Here is a 26970-nt window from a genome sequence, read left to right as displayed (position 1 = left end):
CAAGAGCCAAGCGGGAGGAGTCCTTGGTATGAATGTGCAATGGAAACATCACAGGGATAGAATAATCAGATAACTCAATAATTAGAGCTGATTTTTGGTGTGTGTTGACATGCACAAAAGAAATCTGACTGTCTCAAAAATATCAGTTTATGAATAATAAGTGTATGACCAAACATTGGACACCGTGACCATATAGGGCTGGGTATCATTAAAAAATAGGCTAAATCATGACTGTGACACTAAAAGTCTTTGTTAAACCACTTCTTGTGCAAAGTTAATATGAAACACAAACATTTTAATCATCAGAACAGAGAAAATGTCAAATGTGTTGCATCAACAAGTTTCCTTCTTCTAAACAAGTAACAAAACTGTAGCGCTGTAACAAAATAATTGAGTAAAATATAAAAAAAATACTTCACCTTTTGCGGTCTTGCTGTTTTGCAGATTTTTTTGTGTGCAATTTTGCACATGAACACGTATTGCCTACCTCCCTCTGCTTTCTGATTGGCTAAGGAACTCCTGTCTCCTGTACAGTACAGAATGTGTTCAGCTGCCAAATTTACATACATGTTGGATCTGAAGCAGTGTGATCCTGAAGTGCTGTATGTTTGCAAGTTTTCTCCCTGACAGAACCTTACAATGTTGACGAAACGTTCTGCACCGACAAAAGCTCCTGTGGTCGCGCCCAAAAGGCAGAGGAAGATGCTAACCATCGCACAAAAAGTTTGACTTCTGGACACGCTGAAGAAAGGGAGAAGTTATGCACAATAGCAGAGTCTTGCACCTGGTTGGGTACCCGCAAATAGTTGCTGAAACCAGGACTTAAGCGAGAGATCCATGAGCCCACACAGCAGGGTGTCCGTAAAGTGCGATCGGGTGATGGCCATGTTTACCTCCGTGAGGTGCGAAGCTGAGCCAGTCCTTTCTCCTGCGGTCACCTTCGAGCTTGTCCTGACAGTGAGTCCTGTTTCAGTTCTGATTTAGTCCAGGTTCAGTCCTGGTTTACTGCTGTTTTAGTCCTGGAATCAGTCCTAGTTTAGTCCTGGGTTAGTCCTGGTTTAGTCTTGGTTCAATCCGTGGCGTATGCAGCGCAAAAGTTTGATATAATCTCAGGTGCAGGACTCTGCACTGCAGGGCTTCATTACGGAATAAATGAATCTTCAATTTGTTACATTAAGAAAGAGGAAAATAACATAAGGACAACAGCAGCAATAAGTTTTAAGAAGGATGCAAAACGGGTTGTAAGTGTCCTGTCTGAGAAAAGTGTATAAAGTGTGTGGTGAGGGGTTTTACACCCTTAAAACAGATATAATATTTGTAAAATATAAAGTTGACTACTTCGCAGATTTCACCTATCGTGGGATATTTTTAGAACATAACCCCTGCGATAAACGAGGGACCACTGTATATTTATACAGTAGCTCACAATATTGATACTGTATCATCACATTATGATTAACACAACTATAACATAACATTAAAATGATACGATATTTCAATATTTCGATATTTTTGCACATCCCTAGTGGCCATGTTGCAATATTAATACATTCAGTTTATTTATCACTTTTTGGACATGCAAAGGTCCTGCACAGTGTCATTCATTCACTTCACACTCGGTGGTGGTAAGCTACTTTTGTTGGCATAGTTGCCCTGAGACAGACTGACAGAAGCGAGGCTGCCACTTTGCACCACTGGCCCCTCCGACCACCACCAACACTCATGCACAGACCACTTTAATACTGGGTAATAATGTGGGTGAAGTCCCTTGCCTATGGACACAGCAACAGTTTTTTGCCACTGGAGCACCATTGTTGTTTGTTATAATTTGGTGTTTTGGTTATCAATATAGTTATCCAGTCAGAAAAGAGAATCAACCTCACATGAGTCCATCTTTTGAGTTGCCAGTTTTAGTGTTGAAATCCAGTTAGTTTAAAGGACTCTGATCTGAAAACACTCTACCTAAACCCCAAAAATGTGTTGTGTCCTCCATCTGCAGGTAAGGAACTAACAACCTCGGTTTTGTTGTGATTGTACATTTTTAAAACTATAAGAGTGCATGCTACACAAAGTTCCTTTAAATAATGGAAACTATGCTAAACACCTACCACAGATACTGTTCCACCGAAGCAAGTCCTAATTAGAAAATGATGAAAACCTGTCACATGCACTTTTCACAGTTTTGCGGATGTTGTGTGTTGAAGCTGGTCGAGAGACAAAGCTTCTGGCACAGACTGAGCAGAGCTGCGGAGCAAGTGAACAGTGTCTAAGCCCAGTGCTGAGAGAACACAATGTGTGCGTTTAGTCACGGTCCAGGAGAGAGGGGAGTCTGCTACAATGGCACATTCTGAAACACGCACTGCTCTACTGTCACACACAGGCTTAAAACAGTCGCGCACAAGGAAAATAATATGCGCTTTTGTGTCAGGCTGAAAATGTATTTGGTTTTAGCCAGTGAATCATTTATTTAGCATTTTTAATGTGTGTGTAATCCCTCAGTCGTCCAGGTAGGTTCATTGCGAAAGAAAATTGAATTCTGTCGACTGGATGAAGGTTTTATGAGTGAATATGTTTCTCCAATCATGCAAGTAGCTTCTGTTCTGACAGGGTTCTGTAAGTCACTGCCTTAAATCCAGGGGTGTAGTGGGCGTGGTACGCAGGGGTACGCCGTCCACTCACTTCTCCCGACGTGAGATATTAAAAAATAACAAATAAAAAAAAACCCAAGACTAAACCAGGACTAAACCAGGACTAAACCAGGACTAAACCAGAACTAAACCAGACTAAACCAGGACTAAACCAGGACTAAACCAGGACTAAACCAGAACTAAACCAGGACTAAACCAGGACTAAACCAGGACTAAAACAGGACTAAAACAGGACTAAAACAAGTTTAAACTAAGTCTAAACCTGGACTAAACCAGAAATAAACTGGGACCGAGTGTCAGGACGGGCCTGGAGGTGCACCTGACCACAGGCGAAATGCCCGGCACAGAGCTCAGCGCCTCACGGAGCTAAGCACAGCCATCACCCGATCGCTCTTTGCGGACACCCTGATCCACGGCCACGGTTCTCTTTCTCTCTCAAGTCCAAGATTAGTCCTGGTTTAGTCCTGAGTTAATCCTGGTTTAGATGTGGTTTAGTCCTGGTTCGCGTACCCCCACTTAACAAATCCCCACTACACCACTGCTTAAATCTGTCTGAAGAGAGGAACTAACTACACTGAAACTAACACACCCTAGTTTACAAATCACTGCTTCATCTTTGCAGTTTCCTCTTACCCCACCTCACGTACTGTATACTAGTAAAGCCTACATATATTTTGTACTTACTATATTTTAATTGTGCCTTATTTGACTCCAGTCTCATGCTATTTTTGCTACTTATTTAAATGTATTATTAAAATGTATTTTTGCTCTTTGTTATTATATTATATTGTAACGTGTGAGCTGCTGTGTTCAAATAATTTCCCTTGTGGATCAATAAAGTTTGTCTAAGGCTACATTTAGACTGCAGGGCTTAATGCTCAATTCAGATTTGTTTGTGAAATCAGATTTTTTTGCAAGGTCATTCACATTTTCAATTAAATGTGACTTGTATGTGATCTCCAGTGTGAACTTTAAACGCCCCTAAAGTGTCCCACATGTGCACTGGAGGACACGACAACGTCACACACAGCGAGCGTGCTCTGTGTTTACAGACGTCGCCTAAACATGGACGCTAGTACTGAGCACCTGGAGATTTTAAAGTTGCTGTCGTACCAGAGCCAGAACATGTACAGCTTATTTGTTTTAAGGAGGAGATTGAGAAGGAGAAGGACGAGGTTTTTGACCATGGTGGTTTGCGGGGCAGTGGCAGCGACGTCCACAGAAAGGAATGTGTTGGTGCGAAGTCGCAGCCAAGAGTGGGATTGTTATGACCCTCACTGCTTCACTGACACAATGTTCAGAGACAATTTTCATTTGATGAGAAGAATGTTTGTGTAGATTTGTGACGTGTAGGTTGGATGAATGCGACCTGGCTGTTCAGACTGAAGTCGCACTTCAAAAGATCAGATATGTATCGGTTTTAAAGATGCGTAAAAGATCAGCTACAGGTCGCATAGGGGTGGAAAAAATCGGATTTGTGTCACTTCAGGCTGCAGTCTGAACGTAAGTCTAAATGTAACTGAGTACTACCCACGTCTGCATGTTAACACACAAACCCTACATATTTAGACTGAGTTCTTCTCTCAAACTGAAAACACTCTGTTCTACGTTGTGATGTCATTTGGTCATACAGGACGTACTCCACTATGTTTTTAAACTCCATACACCTTCACTAGAATCATTTGGATTATTTCAGCCTGGAATTTCCCAACTCTACTGAACAAAAGGTAAAAGTTAGCGGTAACTACCACTTTGTGACATCACAGGGTAGAACAGAGCATTTTTAGCTTTGTAGATAATAGATGGACTAATAATAAAGGATTACTCAAACATGTGTGAATGAAACAAAACACAACTCTCTATGTTTTGAGGTGGGAACAACAACAAAGTCAACACAAGAGTCAGTTCTGCGTATCGTTGTGGAAATAATTATATATCTCTTCATGATAAATAATGAATCCATTTGCGAAGCCTCATGAGTTTTTGGAATACAGACCAAGGTTTATGTTTATAACAGTAGATATGGACAGACCCCAACACCCTCCCCTCCCAAGCAGTGTGTCCCTACTCCATTTTACCCCGAATCTTACAAAGCATCGAATTTATAAAGCCTGCGATGACCAGAGGATATACATTTCAAAGTGAGAACGTGGTGACTCTTACTGAAGTGTGGCCAGATTTGCAGTCATATTCACATGCATTTGTCACATCCTGATAAGATTAGCAAGCAAAAGGGAACAGAAGTATTTACATTGAAGTGTCTTTCTAACAGTGTCTTTAACGACCAAACCAAATGAGTTTTAGTTACAAGACCAAATGTGTTTCTAAAAGATAAACTAATCATGAATATTTTCCTCTGGGGGTCTGGTCTTGGGTACAAATCACGTTCATTTACACAAAGACAGATAAAAAGATAGAGAGAAATCTTTCCACAATATACATTTCTATCACAGGACGATGAGAGGATGAGGAGAGTGAAGGGGATGAGGAGATGATGAGGAGAGTGAAGGGAACTATGAGAAGATAAGGAGAATGAAAGGGATGATGAGAGGATGAGGAGAGCGAAGGGGATGATAAGAAGATGAGAAGATAAGGAGAATGAAAGGGATGATGAGAGGATGAGGAGAGCGAAGGGGATGATAAGAAGATGAGAGGATGAGGAGAGTGAAGGGAACAATGAGAAGATAAGGAGAATGAAAGGGATGATGAGAGATGAGGAGAGTGAAGGGAACAATGAGAAGATAAGGAGAATGAAAGGGATGATGAGAGGATGAGGAGAGCGAAGGGAATGATAAGAAGATGAGAGGATGAGGAGAGTGAAGGGGATGATGAGAGGATGAGGAGAATGAAAGGGATGAAGAGAAGATGAGGAGAGTGAAGGGACGATGAGAAGATGAGAGGATGAGGAGACTGAAGGGGACGGTGAGACGGTGAAGAAAGTGAAAGGGACAATGAGAAGATGAGAAGAATGAAAGGGATGATGAGAGGATGAGACGAGTGAAGGGGACGATGAGAGGATGAGGAGAATGAAAGGGATGATGAGAGGATGAGAAGATGAGGAGAGCGAAGGGGATGATGAGAGGATGAGGAGAGTGAAGGGGACGATTAGATGCTGAGGTATTTGAAGGAGGTGATGAAGGCTGAAGAGAGGGTAAAGGTTGACAGAAGCAAAGTTAGGTCTCCCAGGCTGAATTTACACCAGCTCCATTTTTAACCCCAAATAAACTTAAAATCAATATCTTTCATTTTCTCTTTGTATACAGAGTCAAAGTACTGTGCATCCTCCTCTGAGAGATGGTTCTTCCAGTCGCCAGCAATTCCTGAAACACAAATTCAGATTTAAGAACGTTCAGTTTAAGAAAATGACCAGTATCAAATTCTGTCTATGGTGATTCAGGGTGATTCTGTGCTCAAACTAAGACACACGCCCTTAACTCTTATTGGTCAGTCTCGGTAATGCTGACTGAGTGACAGATGGATTCGACCAATCACAATAAAGCGTCAGACAGCATTAAGTGGCATCTGCACTAAACATCTAAAACTTTAGGGCCTGTTTACACAAGAACACTTACGGATCAAAACGACAAAATATTTTATCGGAAGTGCCTTTCGTTTAGACAGTGATGTTGTTTTTGGGGCTTAAAAATGCAAAAACCTTAAACCACCCTCCAGAGAGGAAAAGTTAAGTAAGTTTTGCTGAAGCATTTCCGTCTACACTGCCCAAGACGCAAAACTCTGGTCAGATCTACTCACGTCGCATATGCGTTTACGTCACATTAGGGATGTAACGATATCCAAGGCTCACGATACAATATCGTCACGGTATGAACATCACAGTACGATATTTATTGCGATATGGTGGGAAAGCTCACGATACGGTGGGGAGGCTCATGATTAGGGATGAAATGATATCCAAATCTCTCTGTACAATATATTCACAATATACATCTCACGGTACAATATTTGTTGTGATATTATGTGGAGGCAAACAAAACTGTTACTTCCTCTTAAAATACCTTGACAACACAATCCAAAGAACTACGATTTAACTTAGAACTGCTATATGCTTAGAACTGTTATTTCTTCTTGTAGTCTGCACTGAAATGGAGCAAAGGATCATGGTCTATGTAGTTCCCTCTGTCTTTTTTAGCTGTTGTTGCACCATAACTCTTCATTTAAGTAAAGAGACTTGTAATTCGATATATCCATATGTCCACGATATTATTGTGAGAATTTGACGACACGATATCACGATATTTCGGTTATTGTTACATCCCTATTATTTATGTTTTTGTGTTTTTTTTCACTTTAATATGATTTGAGAAATTTGTTGAGCTGTTTGTACCCTTTAGGTTATGTGTTGTTGTGTTCTTTATGTACGTCTTATTTTTTATTATTATTATAAATTTGAATCTTATGGAATTGAGCGTTTTTTTTTTTTCACTGATCCGAAGGTTGCATGTTTATTCATAGTTTTGAAGACTTCAGTGAGTAAATAGTCATGAAAAACAGTTTAAAAAACAGTTGAATGTGCAAATGTTACCTTTCCTGAAAAACTTGGAGTGGTCAAAGGTCGAGGGTAATTTGTTGTTCTTCATGTTCTTGAACAAACACCTGTCTGCGATTCTGTCTATCTGCTCCTTCTCTAGAGGCTTCTCCAAAAACTCAGCTATCCTCCTGACCACCTGCGGCAGATCCTGAATCCTCAGAAAGACACAGCACAATTACAATTCACCGATTTACTGTGAGGTTAGTGAGCAGGGCTGCTTTTAGCTTTGAAGGTCTCCACATGCAAAGTGCAGTTTGGGGCCCAAATTGCGAAACTTGAAGGACACATAATATGCAAAATTGATAGCATTATAGGTTGATAGAGCATTATAGGTCCTACATTATGCCAAACTGACTCTTGTGAGCTTTAAGTCATGTTATAATACTGTTACTTTCTCAAAACATACCCAGAGTTGTTTTTGTTTCTGCATCTCCAAAGCTCAAAATGCTCTCTTCCACCATGTGATGTCATGATGCGGTAGTTTTCAAGTTCACTTCTACCTTTTAACTTTTGTTCAGTAGAGACTGGTAATCCTAGGGCTGAAATTATTCAAATGATTCTATCAAAGGTGTATGGAGTTTAAAAACACAGTGGAGTGCTTCCTGTATTATTGCATGACATCACCAGGTGGACTAGAGAACGTTGTTCCCTTATGAAAAACATATCTGGACCTCGTTGAAAATGAGATGGCACATCTCAAGGGGCATTCCAATAAAATAAAAATACATAAAATATCTTGGAGTATAACTGCATTTCATTTACTGTTTGATGAAGTCTATTTAGCCAGTACGCTCCGTCTGTGCACTTACACTTTTGAACTTCCCGGGATTGTTACATCATGATAGAGTTCATTACAACTGCATGTGTAAGCATGTTGGAAAAGGTTGCCTTTTCAATGGTAATTCCCTCTGGTGTGAGTAGGTGGAGTTTTAACACCTGATCCCAGTATAGGGAGCCCGTCCGTGAGAACAGGATGTCAGTTCAAACATGAAATGTCAAAGTAAATGTATTCAAGAGCATATTTAAAGGTCAGTGACAACACAATACTGCATTTTCTGGTCTATGTTATTAACGCTTCCTCATCCTCATTCCTCCACCTTGTGATAACATGTGGTAATACAGGAAGTGCTCCACTGTGTTTTCAAACTCCGTAGACCTTCTGTAGAATCATTTGAATAATTTTAGCCCTGGAATTGCCAACTTTGCTGAACAAAAACATAAAGGTAGCTGTTAACTTGAAAACTACCACTACATGACATCACAAGGTGGAACAGAGCATTCTGAGCTTTGGAGATGTAGACAAACTAAACGATTGAATGAAACAAAACACAACTCCAGGTTTTTGTGGAGGTAACAACATTATAACATGTTTTAAAGCTCACAAGAGTCAATTTTGCTCACAAGAGAACCTTTAATGAAATGATTAGTAAAGCATTAGAACTTTCATGAACATGCCTCCAGCTGTTAAAATATAGAAAAATTAACATGCCATAACTTTGTAAAGTTCATAAAAGTTAATTTAGCATAATATAGGCTATAATAAATAATAATATAGGGCTGTTAGTGACTGTAATTATTCCCACCTGTATCATCTCCTCATAGGCCACGTACAAAATGTGTGACTTGTCCTCCATATTCAACCAGCCCTTCATGTGATCGAACCAGGAACAGTATGGAACTGTGACAGAAAACAATAGTATTTATAATTTAACTGAACCAAAAATTGGCCAACAAAAAATGTAAAACTAAAGATTTTATTACATCAATTAAATCACAATTTTGTAAAATTCTCTCAAACATAAGTTAAAGATATGAGTATCGTATCAGATTTGGTGTTATTTTGGGGGTTACATGTTCAGAAATGTCCTCTGTTTCCTTGGGCCTTCTGTCCACAAGATGCTGGTCCTAGCGTTAAAACTGACCAATCAGATTGTCCCTTTGCAGCTGATTGACAGGCAGACAGCAGTGCTGACAAATAATCGGATTATTTTTCAGAGAGGAGCAGTTTACGTTTGTTACCTAAATTAGTTGTAGTGAAACATTCAGAAGAGCTTCAGAAGGCTACTAGCAAAGGATATACAGACACTTGAAGATCACGGAGAACAGAATGAATGAACTGTTGGATTCATGGATTTATACTTCATGGTTTGAAAAGAAATTTGAATTGAACTTTAGTCTTTTGAGAACTGTGATTTTTAGTTTTAGTCAAGATGTAATCAATAACCATTCAGGTCATTCAGGCTCCACTGCATAACTATGGGTCAGACAAAGCAGTGGTAAAAGAAGTACTACATTTTGTCACTTAAGCAAAAGTACAGACACCTGAGAAAATATGTACTCAACAGTGTTGTGCAAGTTCACACTTTTCATGAACTAGTTCAAAGTTCAGTTCACACATGTACAAAGTGAACAGTTCGCGTTCATACTTCACAATTTTAATTTAGAACTAGTTCAAAGTTCAGTTCATTTTATTTTTAGGTGAGATATGTAAATGAAAGGCTGAGCTTATTTTTCAAACTGACTTACAGTTTACAACAACTTTACAACATATAAACCATAAGCACTATAGAGCCACATCAGCCCGTTTGAGATTATCATGTGTTTAATTCAGCTTTGCCACATTTGTTTACGTTTTACAGAAACGATAATTAAAACCACATGGCTAATTTGCATAAATTGTAAACGCTGGATAACAGCAGCTTTTTCCTTGTGCGCTAATGCGTCAGCTTCTGGTGGACTAAAGGACACGACTATATGTGTTCTTTCTATGACAGAGGGATGTCACTGCAACTTTTGGACGCATTATTTGAAGAATGCATGGAAAGTGAATGAGGGCGGCTCCACATCACGCGGTAGATGCGCTTGGAGCAGCACGTCCTGCACGCGTAGATTTCAGAAAACAAGATCCATCCTATTTTTTTGACACTCTACGTGAACATAGGCACATATCCCCATCAAAGTACACAGAGAGCATGGATCTGTTGTTGTATTTGTGCGTTTACCATCAGCACATCGTGCTCCCTGGGCAGTTCTGTATTGTGTGAAAGAGCCCAGCCCCACAAAGACTGTTAATTAGTGCTTTGAAATTTACTTTTGATATCCTTGCATTTGCCGTGGTCAGCCTGTACAGAAGGTAAATACAAGCGACTAAACGTGCCCTGTCAAGTTTGATCGGCTTTCCCATTGAGAAACACAAGAGTCAGTATGTTCCGCTAGAGCTGCCTGTGGAGTCGCCTTCGTGTTGACACGCAGCTGTGGTTTCACGAGGTTAAGCGTGAGCAGAAAGTCACTCTTCAGGTGAAAACAAATTCCGACATTTAACTGAACCCCAACAGTGACGTACGTCGTTCATCTCACATAATTTAAACAAATTCACGTTCAAGTTCTTAATTTACAAATGTGTTGTGTTCAGTTCAAAGTTCACTGAAAAATGAACGTGTTCAGTGAACGTGTTCTTTTGAACTCGTTCATGCACAACCCTGGTACTCAAGTACCGGTAAAAGTATCACATGGAAAAATCTACTGAAGAGTATTAAACTACCTGTTTAAAAATGTACTTAAAGAGTAAAAAGTAAAACTATTTTGCACAGATTTTGAGATCTAACAAAGCTTCAAATAAAGTGGTTTGTGCTGAATTTTGTTTTAAATTACTTTTCTTTTCAGCAGATCTCACAGAATAAAAAATACTTTTACTTTATAGTCCTGTTCAGAAATATAGTGGAGTGAAAAATACAGATACCTGCTCTCAAATGTAATGAAGTAAAATTAAAAGTATCCCCTTTTAATCTACTTACCCAGATATCTAAAATGTATACTTAAAAATGCATTGTGTAACTTTTCTGGTGGAGGGTTCGTCAAATGTTTTTCTTCGTGGAGATGTTATTGCTTTGTCTGGAATGTTTCACAGTATGACTTTAAAACTTTCTATCTCTAAGGAGACCAAACCAGACCAAATTAGAAGCCAGACCTATGAAGAGGTGTCCTCGCTCACAGTCAGAATGCCTGTTTTTTTAGGTATAAAACCACTTGTAATTGAATAAATGTAAAGTAGAGCTGTTTAATGTCATAGTGTGGAACATTCCGGGCAGAGCAATGACATATCCATAGAAACAAGCAGGTGATGGGCCCCCAACCAAAAAGTTACATAGTGCACCTTTAAGTACAGCACTTTTACTTCATTACATTCCAACACTGGGATTGCATAAGGTTATTACACAGCCTACTCTTCAAGATTTTGAAAAGACGAGCATGTTAGCTGTAAGTTTGCCAATGTTCTTACCTTCCCCTTCGAGGAATTTGTGCCAAAACTCTTTCAGCGGGCCTGGATTAGCGTGATAATCCACACTCTCATAATAGTAATAAGCAGATATCAGTACATCTTTGGGATTCCTCATAACGTAGATCACCTGCGAGAAAGTTTAGGCTAGTGTTGGCAGAATGCAAAAATTTCAAACTTGATTTCTAAGGAACTGAAAAAACTCTGTCCCACCTTGTGATGTCATGTGATAATACAGGAAGTGCGCCATTGTGTTTTTAAAATTCATAGACTTTCACTAGAATCATTTGAATGATTTCAGCCCTGGAATTGACAGTCTCTTCCAAACTAAAGGTAAAAGGAGTGGTTAACCTGAAACAAGTTCCTTACATCACAAGGTGGAACAGAGCATTTTGAGCTTTGAACTACTCATACGTGTGTGAATGAAACAAAACACAACTCCAGGAGTGTTTTTTGAAGAAGGAACAATAGTATAACATGGCTTGAAGCTCACAAGAGTCACTTTTGTGTAATATAGGACCTTTAAACGGCCTGTTTTTATAAGGAGACATGACAATTCTAAGTCTGTTCCAGCATAAAGGAATTTTCAGACACTGATTTCTCAAATGAAAGGGTGGCTATTTTGAAGAATCGACAATATTCACTCAGTTTTTTCACACTATCAGTTTTGATGCCTTCAGTAATTATCATAGTTATAAAAAGTAAAGTATGCTCTTGGGGGGTCATTGAAGACTTTCAAGAACACGTGGGTTCCATTTTTTCAGTTTGTTGAGTCTCTTAATTTTCCCTTGGTTCCAGAATGATGTTTTTCACTCTTGTCTTTCATTGATTCCCATCTCACTCTCTTTTTTCAATCTGGTACATGTTTATTGTAAGTAGGTCACCTGGTAGTTTTTTTTTTCTTTTTGTATTTTTGTATTTTATTATTTATTTATTTATTGTATTTTTGATTTCTTTTTTTTTTTCTGATTATTTCGTTTTTGTTTTTTTTGTTGTTGTTTTTGTGTGTGTGTGTGTGTTTACTCAGTTTTTTGTCTTTATTTAAATATTTTATCCCAACAATGCTGATATTTGGAAAACTGTTATTAAAGTGTGTATATATATATATATATATATATATATATATATATATATATATATATATATATATATATATATATATATATATATATATATATATATACACACACATGAAAATAAAAAATAAAATAAAAAAAGGTTGGGGGTCTGTCACCTGCTTGTTTTTATTTCATCACTTTGCCTGGAATGTTCCACAGTGTGACATTAAACAGCTCTACTTTACATTTATTCAATTACAAGTGGTTTTATTGCTTAAAAATACCTAGAAAAACAGACATTCTGACTGTGAGCGGGGTTGCCTCGCCACAGATCTGACCTGTAACTTGGTTTGATTTGGTCTCCATGATGACAGAAAGGTTTAATGCCGTACTGTGAAACATCCCAGACAAGGCAATAATATCGCCACGGAGAAAAACATTTGACGGACCCTCTACCAGAAAAATGACACAACGCGCCTACCATTACTTCAAATTTTACACCACAAAAATGAGGAAAACAAAACCACAATATTGAAATAATTTCATATTGTCAACATAAAGGTTAATTGTCACTTGTAGACTAAAACAAATAAATGAATGAAATGTTCCAGAATGGTCTAAACCAGTTCTAAACCTGGACTAAAGAAGCTCTAACTTTCTTTCAACATTAAATCATAGTACTTTCTTTTATATCACCATGCGCTCTTATATCTGCGGTCCAGGTAGGTTCCATAGTGGTCCGTGGGTGTATAACAGTCTACGTGCTTTTATACTGGTTCTGATACAGCTCAAGATCGTTCTAAAGATATTCAGTAAAGGTTCATTTCATTTTTTAGTATCAATACCTGCTCAAATGAGTCTAGTTTCTGTGCAAATTTTAGTACATACCTTGGGTTTGACTTGATAGAAGGACTTGGGTAGAACGTTGTATAAGTAGTGTGTGGTAAAGATCCGTGGGGTGGGCAAATTTTCCATATCCTTGGTAGGATTCTGCACACATCCTACCGTGGGACTGCGATCCCAAGTGGCCACAGAGTTCACCAGGCTGGGGTCCCCTCCGGACAGAACCAGTGGCACTATCTCCAGCATCCAATTTGTACCTCGAATCATTTCAAGAAGACATGTTATACTTTATTCTGGTTTGAAAAGATGCACTGTGTAACTTTTCAAATGGAATGTTTTCAGAGGTGGGTAGTACCGTATTTTTTGGACTACAAGGAGCACTTTTTTTCATGGTTTGGGTGTTTCCTGTGATTTATACTCCAGTGCGACTTATATATTAAAGTTTTCACACTGACACCCGCGAGAGGCTCTAGGCTTGTGGGCCAGTATCTGCTACGCTTATTACTCCTGTACCACTCGACTGCGCATGTCTCCTACAGAAAGGACCGCTGTCCTGCAAGTAGTGAAATATTCAGCAGAAAACGGTAATCAAGCAGCAGAAAGAAAGTTTGGAGAGAGCGAGAAACTTGTGAGGGACTGGGGAAAGGCAGGGATGGAGAACACAACTTCACAGTAACTGGGAGGGTGCACCATGTAACTTTCCTGGAAGTCAGTGGATGGATCAACAAAGCCTGGATTTCAGTGACAACCAAAAACATCCTGTCGGGATTCAGAAAGGCCAGAATAATTCTAACTGGAACTGATACTGAGTCTGATTACAGCTACACAGAAGAGGAAGCGACGCTCCGTTTACCTCCGAAGGTCACAGAGTTGCTCAGAAGTGATACTGAAGATGAAAAAATTCAATGGATTTAGTGATTTGGAGTGAGATGGAGTTTGGTAAACATGCAATGTTTTTTGTGCTATAATTATCTGAATAACTGTTCATATGTGACGTTAACAGCCTGTTGTTTTCTGTTCTAAAGTTATTACTAGAACTTGCCTTTCAAGATGAAATGTTGGTTCCTGGTCTCTGATTTTATAAAATAAATTTCCCTCCAAAAGTACAACTTATGGTGTGACTTATATATGTTTTTTTCTTCTTCATTACGCATTTTTTGGCTGGTGCGACTTCTACTTGAAAAATACAGTACTCGTTATGTAACATTTGTACCTGTACTTTGTTAGCAGCGTACCTTTACTCCTACTTGGGTCATATTTTTATTGAAGTAACAACACTCTTACTTGAGTAAAAGTTGAGTCTACAAGTCTAATTAATTAATTAATATTGACATAATAATAATTAATATCTTGTCCTTCACATTACACAAACTTCAGATTAGACAGTTACCCCCTAAATTACTCTTACATAAGTACAAGTTTTCCCAAGTATAAATTCTTTCAATTTCTTGGACCTTTATTTTGTACTTCGACATCAGTAATATTATTTTGAAGTAACATTACTCTTACTTGAGTACACATTTTGGCTACTCTACCCACCTTTGCATGTTTTCATTTGACCAAGAATGTTCAACAATATGGAGTTAAACTTGTCTTGTCTTGTCTTATCTTCCATCTATTGTTAGTGTAGTTGGGCTTGCATCTCCGCAGATCTAACCTGCAACTTGCCCCTATAGTGTAGTTCTGCCACCTGCTAGTTTAGAGTTTAGAGCCAGACTGTGGAGTGTTCCACGCATAGCAATATCATCCCCATGGAGACAAGCAGATGGCAGAATTTCCACTAGAAATGTTACACAGACATTCTAACCACTTATCCCCTCCCACAAGAAGAAGTACTCAAAATCTTGTATGTTTTTGGATAAATACACATGGCTAAAATAGAGAGTAGTAGTAGAGTTGCCAACAAATGTACTTAATTAAGAGTACCATTACTTCAAATTTTAGATGACAAAAATGAGACAAACCAAATCATATCTAAAGGAATGTACTTACAGTGTGATGAGTAACCAATACTTTTACTCAAATAACAGTAATGTTACACTAAGAAGCAAAAATATGCTGTCTGAAAACTACTCAAAGGAAGTACCAATAAGTTACTCAAGCCAAGGTATTTGAGTAAACCTCCATCTTTTATAGGTGATAAACCTATGACACAATGAAAACAAGTTACCTGATTTTGGGTATGTTACTACTATAATATCATCCGGGCGAAAAGTGAACTGCTCCCAGTCCTGCAGAGCCTCCGGAGTGTGGAAGTGAATGGGAAGGTTCATCCCCTGGTACGAAATGTAAAGAAGGCCAGCCATGTCGGAAACCTCAAGACACAATGGGTTACATCTGTGAGTTGGTGCTTTTCTACAGTGAAAAGTTGTCAAACCAGATCCTCAAACATCAAGCACAGAACATTTTCAAAAAACAAAACAAACAAAAAAGGTTAAATACATTTGGATAAAACAACTTTTGAGGATACAATGTCCCATAAAAATGTAAGGTTGTTGGTTGAATTAAACAGTAAGGGGCATTTTGGACTATGTTTTTGAGTCCATGTGAAACCCGATATTGAGAGGAGGTAGTGTCTCCCCCTAAAAAGTCACAACACACCCTTTTTAAGCTTAGGTCTTTCAGGTTCCACTGCAAAGCTATGGGCAGTGGTGGAAGAAGTAATCAGTTTAGTTACTTAAGTAAGATATGTACAGATATATAAAAGGAAAAGTATCACATGAAAAAATCTACATAAGCAAAAGTACCCGTTTAAAAATGTACTTAGAGTAAAAAGTTTAAAAAGCTTTTGTGTTGAATTTTGTTTAACAGAATCAGCTGAATAGATTTTTTCCACCCCTAGCTGTTTTTAATTTGTATATTTTTGTTTGCTCAAACTACAAATGTGTTAAAGATAAACAATCCGTGTATCATTCGTTCATTTGTTTTTCAATATAAAACCAAAAATAAGAAAACGAAAAAACAACTGTTTTCTTCGTTATTTGTCTCCAAAACCAAAATGAAAAAACAGATAATGATTAGTTTTTTCAGTTTTCGATTTTGTGTTTAAATGAAAAGTTTCCCGTTTACGTGACTTCTGTGACTGCGATGCCGGACTTTTGCACCGTGTACGGACTGAACCAGGACTGATCCAGGTCCGGGACCAGAGCGGGACCATCGCAGACTCCGAGCTTTGACTCCGAGCCTCCGCGGGGTCCGAGCCTCAGCTTCAAGCCGGTCTGGTCCCGGTCTGGTCCCAGTCTGGTCCTGGTCTTGTCTTGGTCTCAGGCCCGCTCTGGTCCCGGTCTAGTCCCGGACCTGGTCCATTTGAACCAGAAGCTCTTAGTTTGGTTCGTTTTCGTTGGTGTGAAAGCGTCAGTTGGATGCTTTGCACCACCTCGGAACCAGCTGCAGTTCTTGAGCGCGGAGGACCAGAGCAGCCCGTCCGGACCTGTAGTCCACAGCGCATTCTCGCTTTCCCCGCACGGAACCAGCGCGCAGACGATGACATGGAACCGCTCAGACCACTGGTCCCGGTCTCAATCCCAGTCTGGTCCCGCTCTGGTCCGGTCTCAGTCCCGGTCTGGTCCCGCTCTGGTCCCGGTCTCAGTCCCGGTCTGGTCCCGCTCTGGTCCTGGTCTGGTCTCGGACCTGGATCAGTCCTGGTTCAATCCGTACGCCGTGCAAAAGTCCAGCATCGCAGTCAGGGAAGTCACGTAAACGGGAAACCATTCTTCATTTAAACACAAAATCAAAAACTGAAAAAAAAGAATTGTTATCCGTTTTTTCATTTTGGTTTTGGAGACAAATAATGAAGAAAACAGTTGTTATTTCGTTTCTTATTTTTGGTTTTATATTGAAAAACGAATGAACGAATGATACATGGATTATAAACCCCTCAGCTTTTTCAGCAGATCTCACACATAGACTGTCTATATAAATAGACATAGCTAACACACTAGTCATCATGTTCCAAATAGGAAGTGGGGGGGGCTCTTCCGGCTCCAACTGATCCTGGCTCCCATTGACTAACATTGGAATATTGTGACCCCTCTCTCTGTAACTGCTGCTGTGAGCCTCATCATTTTGGTCTTAAATTGTTCATATTTACCTTCTCTACATGGTCCTGGTGTTTTTATTCCGTGATTGTGTCAACTAAAAAAAAATACTACTACTAGTTCTATTATAAAGCCTGGCTCCAAATTCACTTCTGTAACCACCAGTAGTCCGAGCTTCACTTGAGCGGAGTCGAACACCATGGCTGATGTCACACAATAATAAAAAATAATACCGTATTTTCCGGGCTATTAGGTGCTCTGGATTATAAGACACACTGTCATTAAATGTTCTATTTTTGAAATCTTTTCACAAATAAACTGCACCTGGACTTTTAACGAAACACAACATTTAGATGGGTCAGTCGGACTCTGTTTCACGGTGACTCTCGGTTTTGTTCAGTTGTGGCGTGTAGGGAGGGTGCTGTCTGGGACCGCTAGATTGTCAGCGTGTTCGCAGTGACTCAGTTGTTCAGTTGTGGCTCAGCGCGACACATCGCACTCGTTTTTTTGGTTCGTTCCTCCGTTCCATTCCTCGTCGGTGTGGAGTGATGAGTGTGGCTGAGGGTGTGTTTCGCTGCATGGTCGCTGTCTGCTCTGTGCATGTTTGCTTGTTCTGTGGGTGGTGCGGTTTGGTGGTTTACTGAAGTCGTGCTGGGACACCCGAGTGGATTCGTGTATAGGGTGCTCTGGCTTGCGGGGCACCCGGTCATTTTTTGAAGGGGTTAGAGGCTTAAGAGCGCGTCTAATAGCCCGGAAAATACGATACTTTTACTTTTCAGTCCTGTTAAAAAATGTAGTGGCGTAGAAAGTTCGGAAACCTGCTCTCAAATGTAGTAAAGTAAAAGCATTGACTTTAAAATTGATTGTAGGTGTCTGTAAAGTACAGATATTTAAAATGCATAGAAGTACTTTTCTACTTTTACTTTGTTACATTCCACTGGGACTGGGATCGAGTAAGGTTATAACATAGAGTACGCTTAGATTGAGACAAATGTTATTGATGCACGATCTGGACCCAGTAGCTCACACATCACAATATAATACAGCAACAAAGAACAAAAATATAAATGACAATGAAAATCCACGGTGTATGAAAGAAAACATTTGGGGAAAAACTGTTCTACCCACAATGGCTGACTTCCTGTTGGGTTTAGGGTAGGATCATAATATCATTTTTAATTTGTTTTGTATCATCACTTTTTTTATATTATAATTTTTATTTATTTTGACATGGGCTCTGCTTGTACCAAATCTCATTTGTCTCTAATTGTCATAATGTATCTGATTTTTGAGATGGCACTATTGAGTCTAATAGTCTAATGAGGTTGATTTGGTCTGCCGATAATTTATGTTATCAGATTCTTTTTTTAGACCAAGAGTTTGTTTTTGCACCTCACAGTTTCGACTGCTCACTGCGGTCTTCCTCAGAGTGGTCACTTGATGTTGCTGTGACGTGTCCGGTCAGGTTTTGGCACTGTCTTCTACCGGTGGAGACAGGACAACAGCGCCATCTGCCGTCCTACTTCCTCAGGACAGTATCCCAGGTGTGTGGGAGTAAAACAGCCCCCTCGTCCTGGTTTATAGTCCCGTTACAGCAACATCACGTGACCACTCTGAGGAAGACCACTAGTGAGCAGTCTAAACTGTCAGGTATGAAAACAAACTCTTGGTCTGAAAAAAGAACCTAATAACATGCACTATTGAGTCATTTTGAAAGTTTCCCCCCATAGTGTCAGGGAATCATGATCTTCTTGTTGTGAGACAGGAGTGCTTACCACTTTCATCCAAGTTTGCCCTCTGGAGCTTTGTCCCTTTAATCGCCTCACAATTCACCTTAAACATCAGCAAGTTTAAGCTGTCCATTTGTAGCGATTCTATTATGGCATTGATTTTAACATTTCCCTACCAAGATTGCTTATAATGAAATATCCCCTTCATAAGACCGTACACTAGCATCCAATCCGGTATTTCTTGTACTTGACAAAAATACCCCCGCAGCAGAAAATTCTCAATATGAATTTAATACAATATTCTATAAATAATTAAAGCACATTTTATTGCTAACAGTCATTTCACAGTGCTGTGACAGTGTATAGTGCTGTATAAATTTGATGTAGCAATTGCGAGGAATATGATTAAGATTCTGCACAGATGGTGGCGGTGGGCTGACCTCCTCCATGTTCATCTCTACACTCTTAATTATGCAAAGGGAGCTTCACTGAACACACAATGCTATTCGTACTAGAACTATTCATGACCAGAGGTGGATAGAGTAGAAAAAAAAGAAAAAGTAAAAGTATAAGGTACTGGTCCAACAAATTATCCAAGTAAGAGTAAAAATGTATTGGGGGAACTACTACCCAAGTAACTGTGAGTAACTGCCTGGACGTAACGTCAACTTAATAACATTAAATGCAAAATATGAACAAAATCTTGTATTTTTAAAGGATGGACAAAAAAATTAGAAAAACAAAATCATATCTGAAGGAACAGTACCAATTTCAAATCATTTAATATTGTCAACATAAGGCTATTGTCCCTAGGAGTGGGAGGAGTAACTTAAACCTTTATACAAGTAAGAGTAAGGCTGGTGCAGTTAAGGAATTTCTCCTGTGGTGCGGTATAGCAACTCAACACCCCGTTATGCGGTGATATCACACCCCCTCCCCACCCCAAATCCCCCGGAGTTATAATATTTCCAGTGGCACTGAAAATTCTCTCTGATGATATGCTTATTGCGCAGATGCACATGTACCTTGGTTGTCATGCGTAGTGTGGGAGAAGTAACATTTGACTTTGGAACAAGTGCCGCTGCATCTCTCCAGCTTTCACTGTGGCAGCTTGGGTCAGAGTCCTGCACCGGCTTGGGTACCCGTGGACTTAAGAGAGAGAAAACCCTGAGCATGTGGAGCAGGGTGTCCGCAAAGCACGATCGGGCGACGGCTGACCTCTGCGTGGGTCCTTTCGCCTGCGGACATCCGACGGACTACGTGAGCACACCTTAGTCATGGGTTAGTCCTGGGTTAGTCCTGGGTTAGTCCTGGGTTATCATGGGCACAAGCGATAACGAGTAGAATGTTAACGGGTCCAGGTGGGTGTGGGTCTCTAAAAATGGACCCGTGCAGGACTCTGATTTGGGTCAAGCTGGTCACGTGCGGTGATCACGGTGGCCCAACATGCACTGCGGTCAGTGTTGGGGAGTAACGGATTACATGTACCGCCGTTACGTAATCAGAGTACAAATTATGAGTAACTGTATTCGGTTACAGGTACTGTTTCAATGAGTGGTAATTGGATTACAGTTACTTTGTTGAAATAAGTGGATTACAAGGCGGTATTTTCCTGTTCTCACATTTTGTGCTACATCCCATTTATTTATTTTTTTATTTCGGTAATTCCACTCATTGCCGGAAACCCAAACAGAATGTTGCAATACGAGCGATGTAAACGTCATGTTCACGTTGGCGGCGTCAGTCACACAATGGACGAGGTTGAAGAGCCAGTAGAACAGAGCCAGCAGTGCACAGGTTAAAACACATTTGTGTTTTGGAAATTCTTCTCCTGACGTGAGATATAAAAAAACAAATATAAAATCGCCTACAAGTTAAATGTTAAAGAATTTTCAGGATGTGGTTGCTACATTCATGTCGTTTTAAAAAGCATGACAATATCAAGTAATCTAAAGTATTCAGATTACGTTACTCACTTTAAGTAATTTAATGGGTTATGTTACAAACTACATTTTGGGGTATTTAATCTGTAATCTGTAGGGGAATACATTTTAAAAGTAACCTTCCCAACACTGACTGCGGTGGGCCTCTTAGTAACGCGGTGATTCATTTTTGTGGTTATCGCGACAGCCCTAAGTAAGAGTACTGTTACACTGTCAATTACTTATGTAGGAGTAAAAGTATGGCATCTACAAACTACTAAAATTGTATAGAAAAGTACATGTAATTGAGTACTTCTAGGAATGCACCAACCCAAATATTCTTTTCTCACATATAAATTGTTGGTTGTTACTTGAGAGATAAAACACAGCTGTGTAACACATTTGGGTCAGTTTCATCTAATTTTGTTATGTTATGTCCATACATTTTTCCGTGAAATATTTTCAGTAGAGTCTGGCTGCTCACAGCGCAGGAGTAGGGCTGGATTTGGGAGGTGAACTTGTGGTGATAGTCTTTTTTTTCCACAATGACTCATTATAAGGCAAGTTTAATTGAAGATAAACCCAAGTAAGTTCCTTTTGAAAAGTTTTTCAAAGTTTGGTGCAGTGTCTTCCCTCACACCTGCTTAAGCCGCCATCTTCGTGTGCTGGCACTGTCCTGCTGCTTCCCCAGTTTAGGCTCCTGGCAGCACTAATGACATCACTCTGTTACAGCAAATGAAACAGCGGCAGGGGTAACCCTGTCATCATATCACTGAATACATCTTAGAGCGTCTAATAAACAAAATGTGAACTAAAATATGTTAAATTAATACTATTGAGTTTGGAAAAATATCAGAATAAATGTATATTTTTGTTTATTAAAATAAAATGGCAAATATTGGTAGGGACTATTTTGTCGTGATATATCCCCACTGTCCCTATGCAAACCTACACACTTGACTCTATCAGAACACAGTTACTCAAAATTAGTATTGAAATTTTGTAATCTTTGTTACTTCCAATCACTGGGTATCAGTGGATATTTAAAGCTATAGTATCAAAATCAGTATCGGAACTGAAAAAGCTGGACTGTACAACCCTAAGTACTACCTCTGTTTATGGCTAGCACTTCGAGGTAAGTTTAGCCTACACATTTTTGCACTTGGGAAGTGTCCAGTGCAACCACCGACTTAGTACATTTTTTACGGACAGCTCTCGAGAATTTCGCCCAAGGACATTACACACAGCTCGCTCAACCTTGCCAATGTAATCATCCCAATCGCTCTGGAAACTGTTAGCATTTGAACTACTGACCTCTCCGAAGCAAGACCATATCTTTAGGTGAAAATGCGCCACTGTGTTGACTGGATTGACTGGAGGAAGACTCAGTGGAAGAACTTCGTGACCCTGTACCAAATGTGTGCCGGATTTGCCGAGATGGAAGAAAGCTCCGTACCGTACTCATTACATGCTAACCAGAAGTCCCAAGGGGCAAACAGAAGGAGTCTGTTCGCTGCATTTCATTGCTCACACAGCTCTTTTAATGGAATGTATGCAGAATTTGGCCCATTTAGAAACCTGTCATATGGAGGGGTCTTGTTTACAGATTGCACAGAAGGTAAGGAATAGCCCATATTGTAGGTCGGTGGAAGGTAAAGTTGACATCAGTGTTCTAATTAACAGAATAATTTAAGTATCAATTTGTGCCTTCATCATTGTCAGAACCGTGCAGATCATTTCGCCCTGATCCATTGGTGCTTTAAAGGTGCATTGTGTAACTTTTCTGGTGTAGGGTTGGTCAAATGCTCCATGGAGATGTTATTGCTTTGTCTTGAATGTTTCACAGTAGTGTAGCTGTTATGGACCAACTAACTAACTGCTAACACCTCCATGACTAATATTTCTGGATATGGAACCAAGTCTAATTTAACACTGTAGCTGAGAACTGTGCATGTCATAAAATAGACTACATGAAAATGAGGCTGGCATAAATTATTAAATTAAAAACTATTTTTTCTAAACTCCAAAGTATTAAGGACATCTCGTGACAGTTTTCCTTGGGAATCGAATCGTTGTGTGGGTTCCCTGTGGTTGAAATCGAAGTAAAAAAAATATTTTACCTTTCAAAACCATATTTATTGGGTTTTTGATAACAAACAAACATTTAACCTTCTCTAAAGATGTGTAACTGCCATATGATATTTAAGCAGGATCTGAGCAGAGCACACACACTGAGGAGATGTATACATGTACACAACATACACACTCTCAGATACTTCTGTTGGATTTTCAACAACACATATCACAGGACTAAAGAAGCGTTGGTGTATTTGCTATTCCAACATCTTTCCATTTTCTTCTGCATCAGTATTTTGGATCAGATACTACAAAATTTACTTTGCAATTGGTAATGTACTTTTATATTTTACATAATACAACACAGACACAAATAGCACAGCTTTTCCAGTCCAAAACACATGTAAAGTGTGACCCCCAGAGTCAGATGGACTAAACCGGTGATTCTCTGTGGCCCCTGAGAGATGAACTAAGGCTCTGAATTTTATTTAGGAAAAATAAAATTCTGTTTAGGATTTTGTGTGAGCTGTTTTGCAAATGTGAATTTTCAATAGATGAACTTAAAGACTTTTCAGGAATGTGGGACAAAAAAGAAGCTTTGAAATCGTCTTCACTCTAAAACCTTTGTCCAGTTACAGATCTGAATGTTTCTTTTGCTGTGGGTCAGACCTGGACAACTGAGATTACACAGACATCTTTGAGCTCGCTCAATCATGTAAAGAAACATTAGTGTCAAGACAGAGGCTTTTTAAAGTTCCAATATCACCCAAACTGACTCCTGTGAGCTTTAATCCATGTTTTAATGTTCTAATGTTCCTCCTCACAAACACAGCTGGACTTGTATTTGTTTCACTCACATGTTTGAGTAACTTTTTATGTTAATAGTAGAATTGTGTTCAATGAGAAAACGACATTAGAGCAAAGATCAGAAAAGTGGGCCCTTGAACAATTTGGGGGAATTATCGAATGAATCGAAACTTAAGAGAGAGAGAACCCTGAGCACGCAGAGCAGGGTGTCCACAAAGTGCAATCGGGCGATGGCTGCCCTTACCTTCGTGGGGCACGGAGCTCTGCGCTGGTCCTTTCTCCTGCGGTCACCTGATGGACTGTGCGGGCACACCTTAGTCCTGGGTTAGTTCTGGGTTAGTCCTGGGTTATCACGGGCAAGGGCGTTAATGGGTGGAATGTTAATGGGTCGGGGCGGGTGTGGGTCTCTAAAAATGGAGTCGTGCAGGACTCTGGGTCGGGTCACATTGGTCACGTGCCGTGATCACAGTAGCCCAGCATCCACCGCGGTGGGCCTCTTAGTGCGGCAGTGATTCATTTTTGCGGTTATTGTGACAGCGGTTACTGCGACACGTAAGTGTCTGGTTTATGATTTAATAGTAGGAATCTGTTCGAAGTTCACACTTAAAACACAGCCAAAAGCACAAACGTTTGAGACAAGATAAGATTTAAACTGAACAAATTTTACACAGAATGTGTAGAGATACAGAGAGATACAGAGAGGACATCTGACTGTATGGACAATTCAGAACATGTTTGCAGAGTTGTAAACTACAGGTTTAGCAGGTTTTGTTCTGTAGACTTTGTTTTATAGAGTTGCATAATTTGTTTTTCCTTAAATCACTGTAGTCATCACATTAAGATAAACGTGACCATTTTCTTTGGAATTAACAACAACTTAATAATAAATAATAATGCATTAATCTGACACAAAAACCTGATCTATGAATCAAACCTGAACCAAGGACAAGCCTTGGACAGTGAATGCAAGAGTACAAATAGTAGTTGTAGCAGTAAGAGTAGTTGTAGTCATTGTAGTAGTAGTTGTAGTAATAGTTGTAGTATTAATTGTAGTTGTAGTACAGAGCCTTGAAACACTAACCTGTGCTGATCAGAGGGTCTGAAGCCGCTGAGGTGCCCTTGAGCAAATGCAGAGTGAGTGTTTTTGATTTCTGTGTAACAGCAGAGGGAGGGGCCTGCTGCGCCCTCCCTTCTTCCTTGAACAAACTGAGTCAGATGCTCTACCTTAATCTTTATCTACAAACTACATTGATCATGAAGCAAAATAACTGCAATTTCTTTGAGAAAAAATTGAATTTTCTAAGCTCAGTGTGTAAGTTTTTTTTTTTTTTTTTTTTGTTTGTTTGTTTTTTGTTTTTGTTTTTTTGCCAAAAATTGACTAAAATGAAAGCTGAAATGTTTTTCATTTAGATATATTTATTGCAACTTTTTTGTAGTAACAGAAGTATAAATATAATAATATTAGCCAGCAAATACAACAAAAATTGTTCTTACCATGAAACATGCAGCTTTCTGTGAGAGGACTGGGCGCTCATGCTCAGTCTTTAAATGTGTGAGCTCATTTGCTGCAAGTCAATACATGATTAATAACGTGTTTTTATTAACAATGAATGCGAACAAACATTTGTTCAAAAGTATTTTGGAATTTTTGAACGGTAACACAAATATATGGCTGGGAACACAGGGATCGAATTAGTGGAGTGACACCTGTATGGCACTGAAAACACATACATATTCTTCTTTATAACCTGTGTAATAATTGAACATTATTTTCCTATAAAGGCGCTTTAAGCAGAAATTTAGCTCCCAGCTTCATTTCCATGTGAGCTGTTTTGTGACATGTGCAGTCTAATTTGGCAAAGTTTCATGCTTGTAGCATAAAAGTGAACTGGGCACTTTTTTACAGTTATAGGTCAGATCTGTGGAGAGGCAACCCCACTCACAGTCAGAATGCCTGTATTTTTGAGCTATTAAACCACCAAGTAACTGAATAAATCTTAGGTAGAGTTGTTTAATGTCACACTGTGGAGTCAATCTTTTGAAATATGATGAATCAGTTTAAGGTGTGCTGTGTAACTTTTCTGATGAGGAGTTTGCCACCTGCTTGTCTCCACGGAGATGCTATTATTATATTGTCCATTCTTACTGTGAGGAGGGTTGCCTTTCCACAGATCTGGCTGGTAACTTGGCCTCGGGATTTAATCTACACCCAAAAAGTTAGTTCACTCTTAATAAAAAAATAATGAAACTAAAACTAGACAGACCACTAGACAGGCATTACGCGGAGATACGTGGCTTACAATGCACCTAATTAAACGTGCACTGTGTAACTTTTCTGGTGGAGGGTACGCCACCTGCTTGTCTCCATGGAGATGTTGTAGCTTGGTCTGGAATGTCCCGGTGTGGCATTAAACGTATTCATCTTGTGTTTACTGAATAACATGGATTTTTATTGACTTAAACTTGCATTCTTACATGACATGTAACTTAGACCTGTGGTGTCACCTGCTGCCTCTGTAGAGATAAATAAGTGTAATGCCATACTGTGGAACATTCCAGGCAGCATTCCCATGGACAGAAGCTGGTGTTACACAGTGCAGTTATTGCAGCTTGTTAATATCTATTGTTAAGAATCATAGCCTAAAGTCAAATATCGAATACAGAATTTTCAAAAACATGCCAATTTCCTAAGTCTTTGGACAATGGGAATTTGCTAGAATACCTCGAAATCACACACAGTTCCACGTGTTTTTATACAGCACAAGTTTGCAGTTAAAACACACCTCTATAGCAAATAGAATATCCATCAGTCTTATTACGAGAATATTGATAATTATTGTTGGGTTAGCAGCATCTGTTGGAGCTCGCGTCACGCACAACACCATCTGTCGACGATCCGAGATGAAAACCGCATAAACTGGTTCACAAAGCCTCCCAAACCTTCAGCGTACGAACAGCGTGATCAAAGCATCTCTATGGGAACCAATGTGGATTATATATGAGCTCCTTTCTCCTCTTTTACGC

The 26970-nt window shown here is 39.5% G+C and overlaps 1 protein-coding gene across 1 annotated transcript; it reads right to left on the bottom strand.

Moving 5' to 3' along the window:
• Nucleotides 1-5370: 5370 nt before the first annotated feature.
• Nucleotides 5371-25052, bottom strand: LOC110165533 (sulfotransferase 2B1-like). Its single transcript, XM_020930733.2, has 7 exons — nt 25028-25052; nt 15545-15689; nt 13420-13631; nt 11477-11603; nt 8781-8875; nt 7192-7345; nt 5371-5968 (listed from the first exon to the last, which is right to left on the bottom strand). The coding sequence occupies exons 2-7, from the start codon at nt 15678-15680 to the stop codon at nt 5859-5861; spliced, it is 834 nt and encodes a 277-aa protein (XP_020786392.2). The 5' UTR covers nt 15681-15689; nt 25028-25052; the 3' UTR covers nt 5371-5858.
• Nucleotides 25053-26970: the final 1918 nt, after the last annotated feature.

Source organism: Boleophthalmus pectinirostris, unplaced genomic scaffold (genome assembly GCF_026225935.1).
Source record: "Boleophthalmus pectinirostris isolate CB_2022bp ecotype Guang Dong unplaced genomic scaffold, ASM2622593v1 HiC_scaffold_15, whole genome shotgun sequence".
Classification (NCBI taxonomy): Eukaryota; Metazoa; Chordata; class Actinopteri; order Gobiiformes; family Gobiidae; genus Boleophthalmus; species Boleophthalmus pectinirostris.
Note: the sequence above shows the minus strand (reverse complement) of the source record. Positions and strands in the feature narration are given on the sequence as shown.

Coding starts and splice junctions, on each gene's coding strand:
- LOC110165533 (XM_020930733.2), bottom strand. CDS start 15,680: ATGGCTGGCCTTCTTTACATTTCGTACCAGGGGATGAACCTTCCCATT. Junction 13,632..15,544: donor AGTAACATACCCAAAATCAG/GTAACTTGTTTT, acceptor AAATGATTCGAG/GTACAAATTGGATGCTGGAG. Junction 8,876..11,476: donor CAAATTCCTCGAAGGGGAAG/GTAAGAACATTG, acceptor TTTCTGTCACAG/TTCCATACTGTTCCTGGTTC.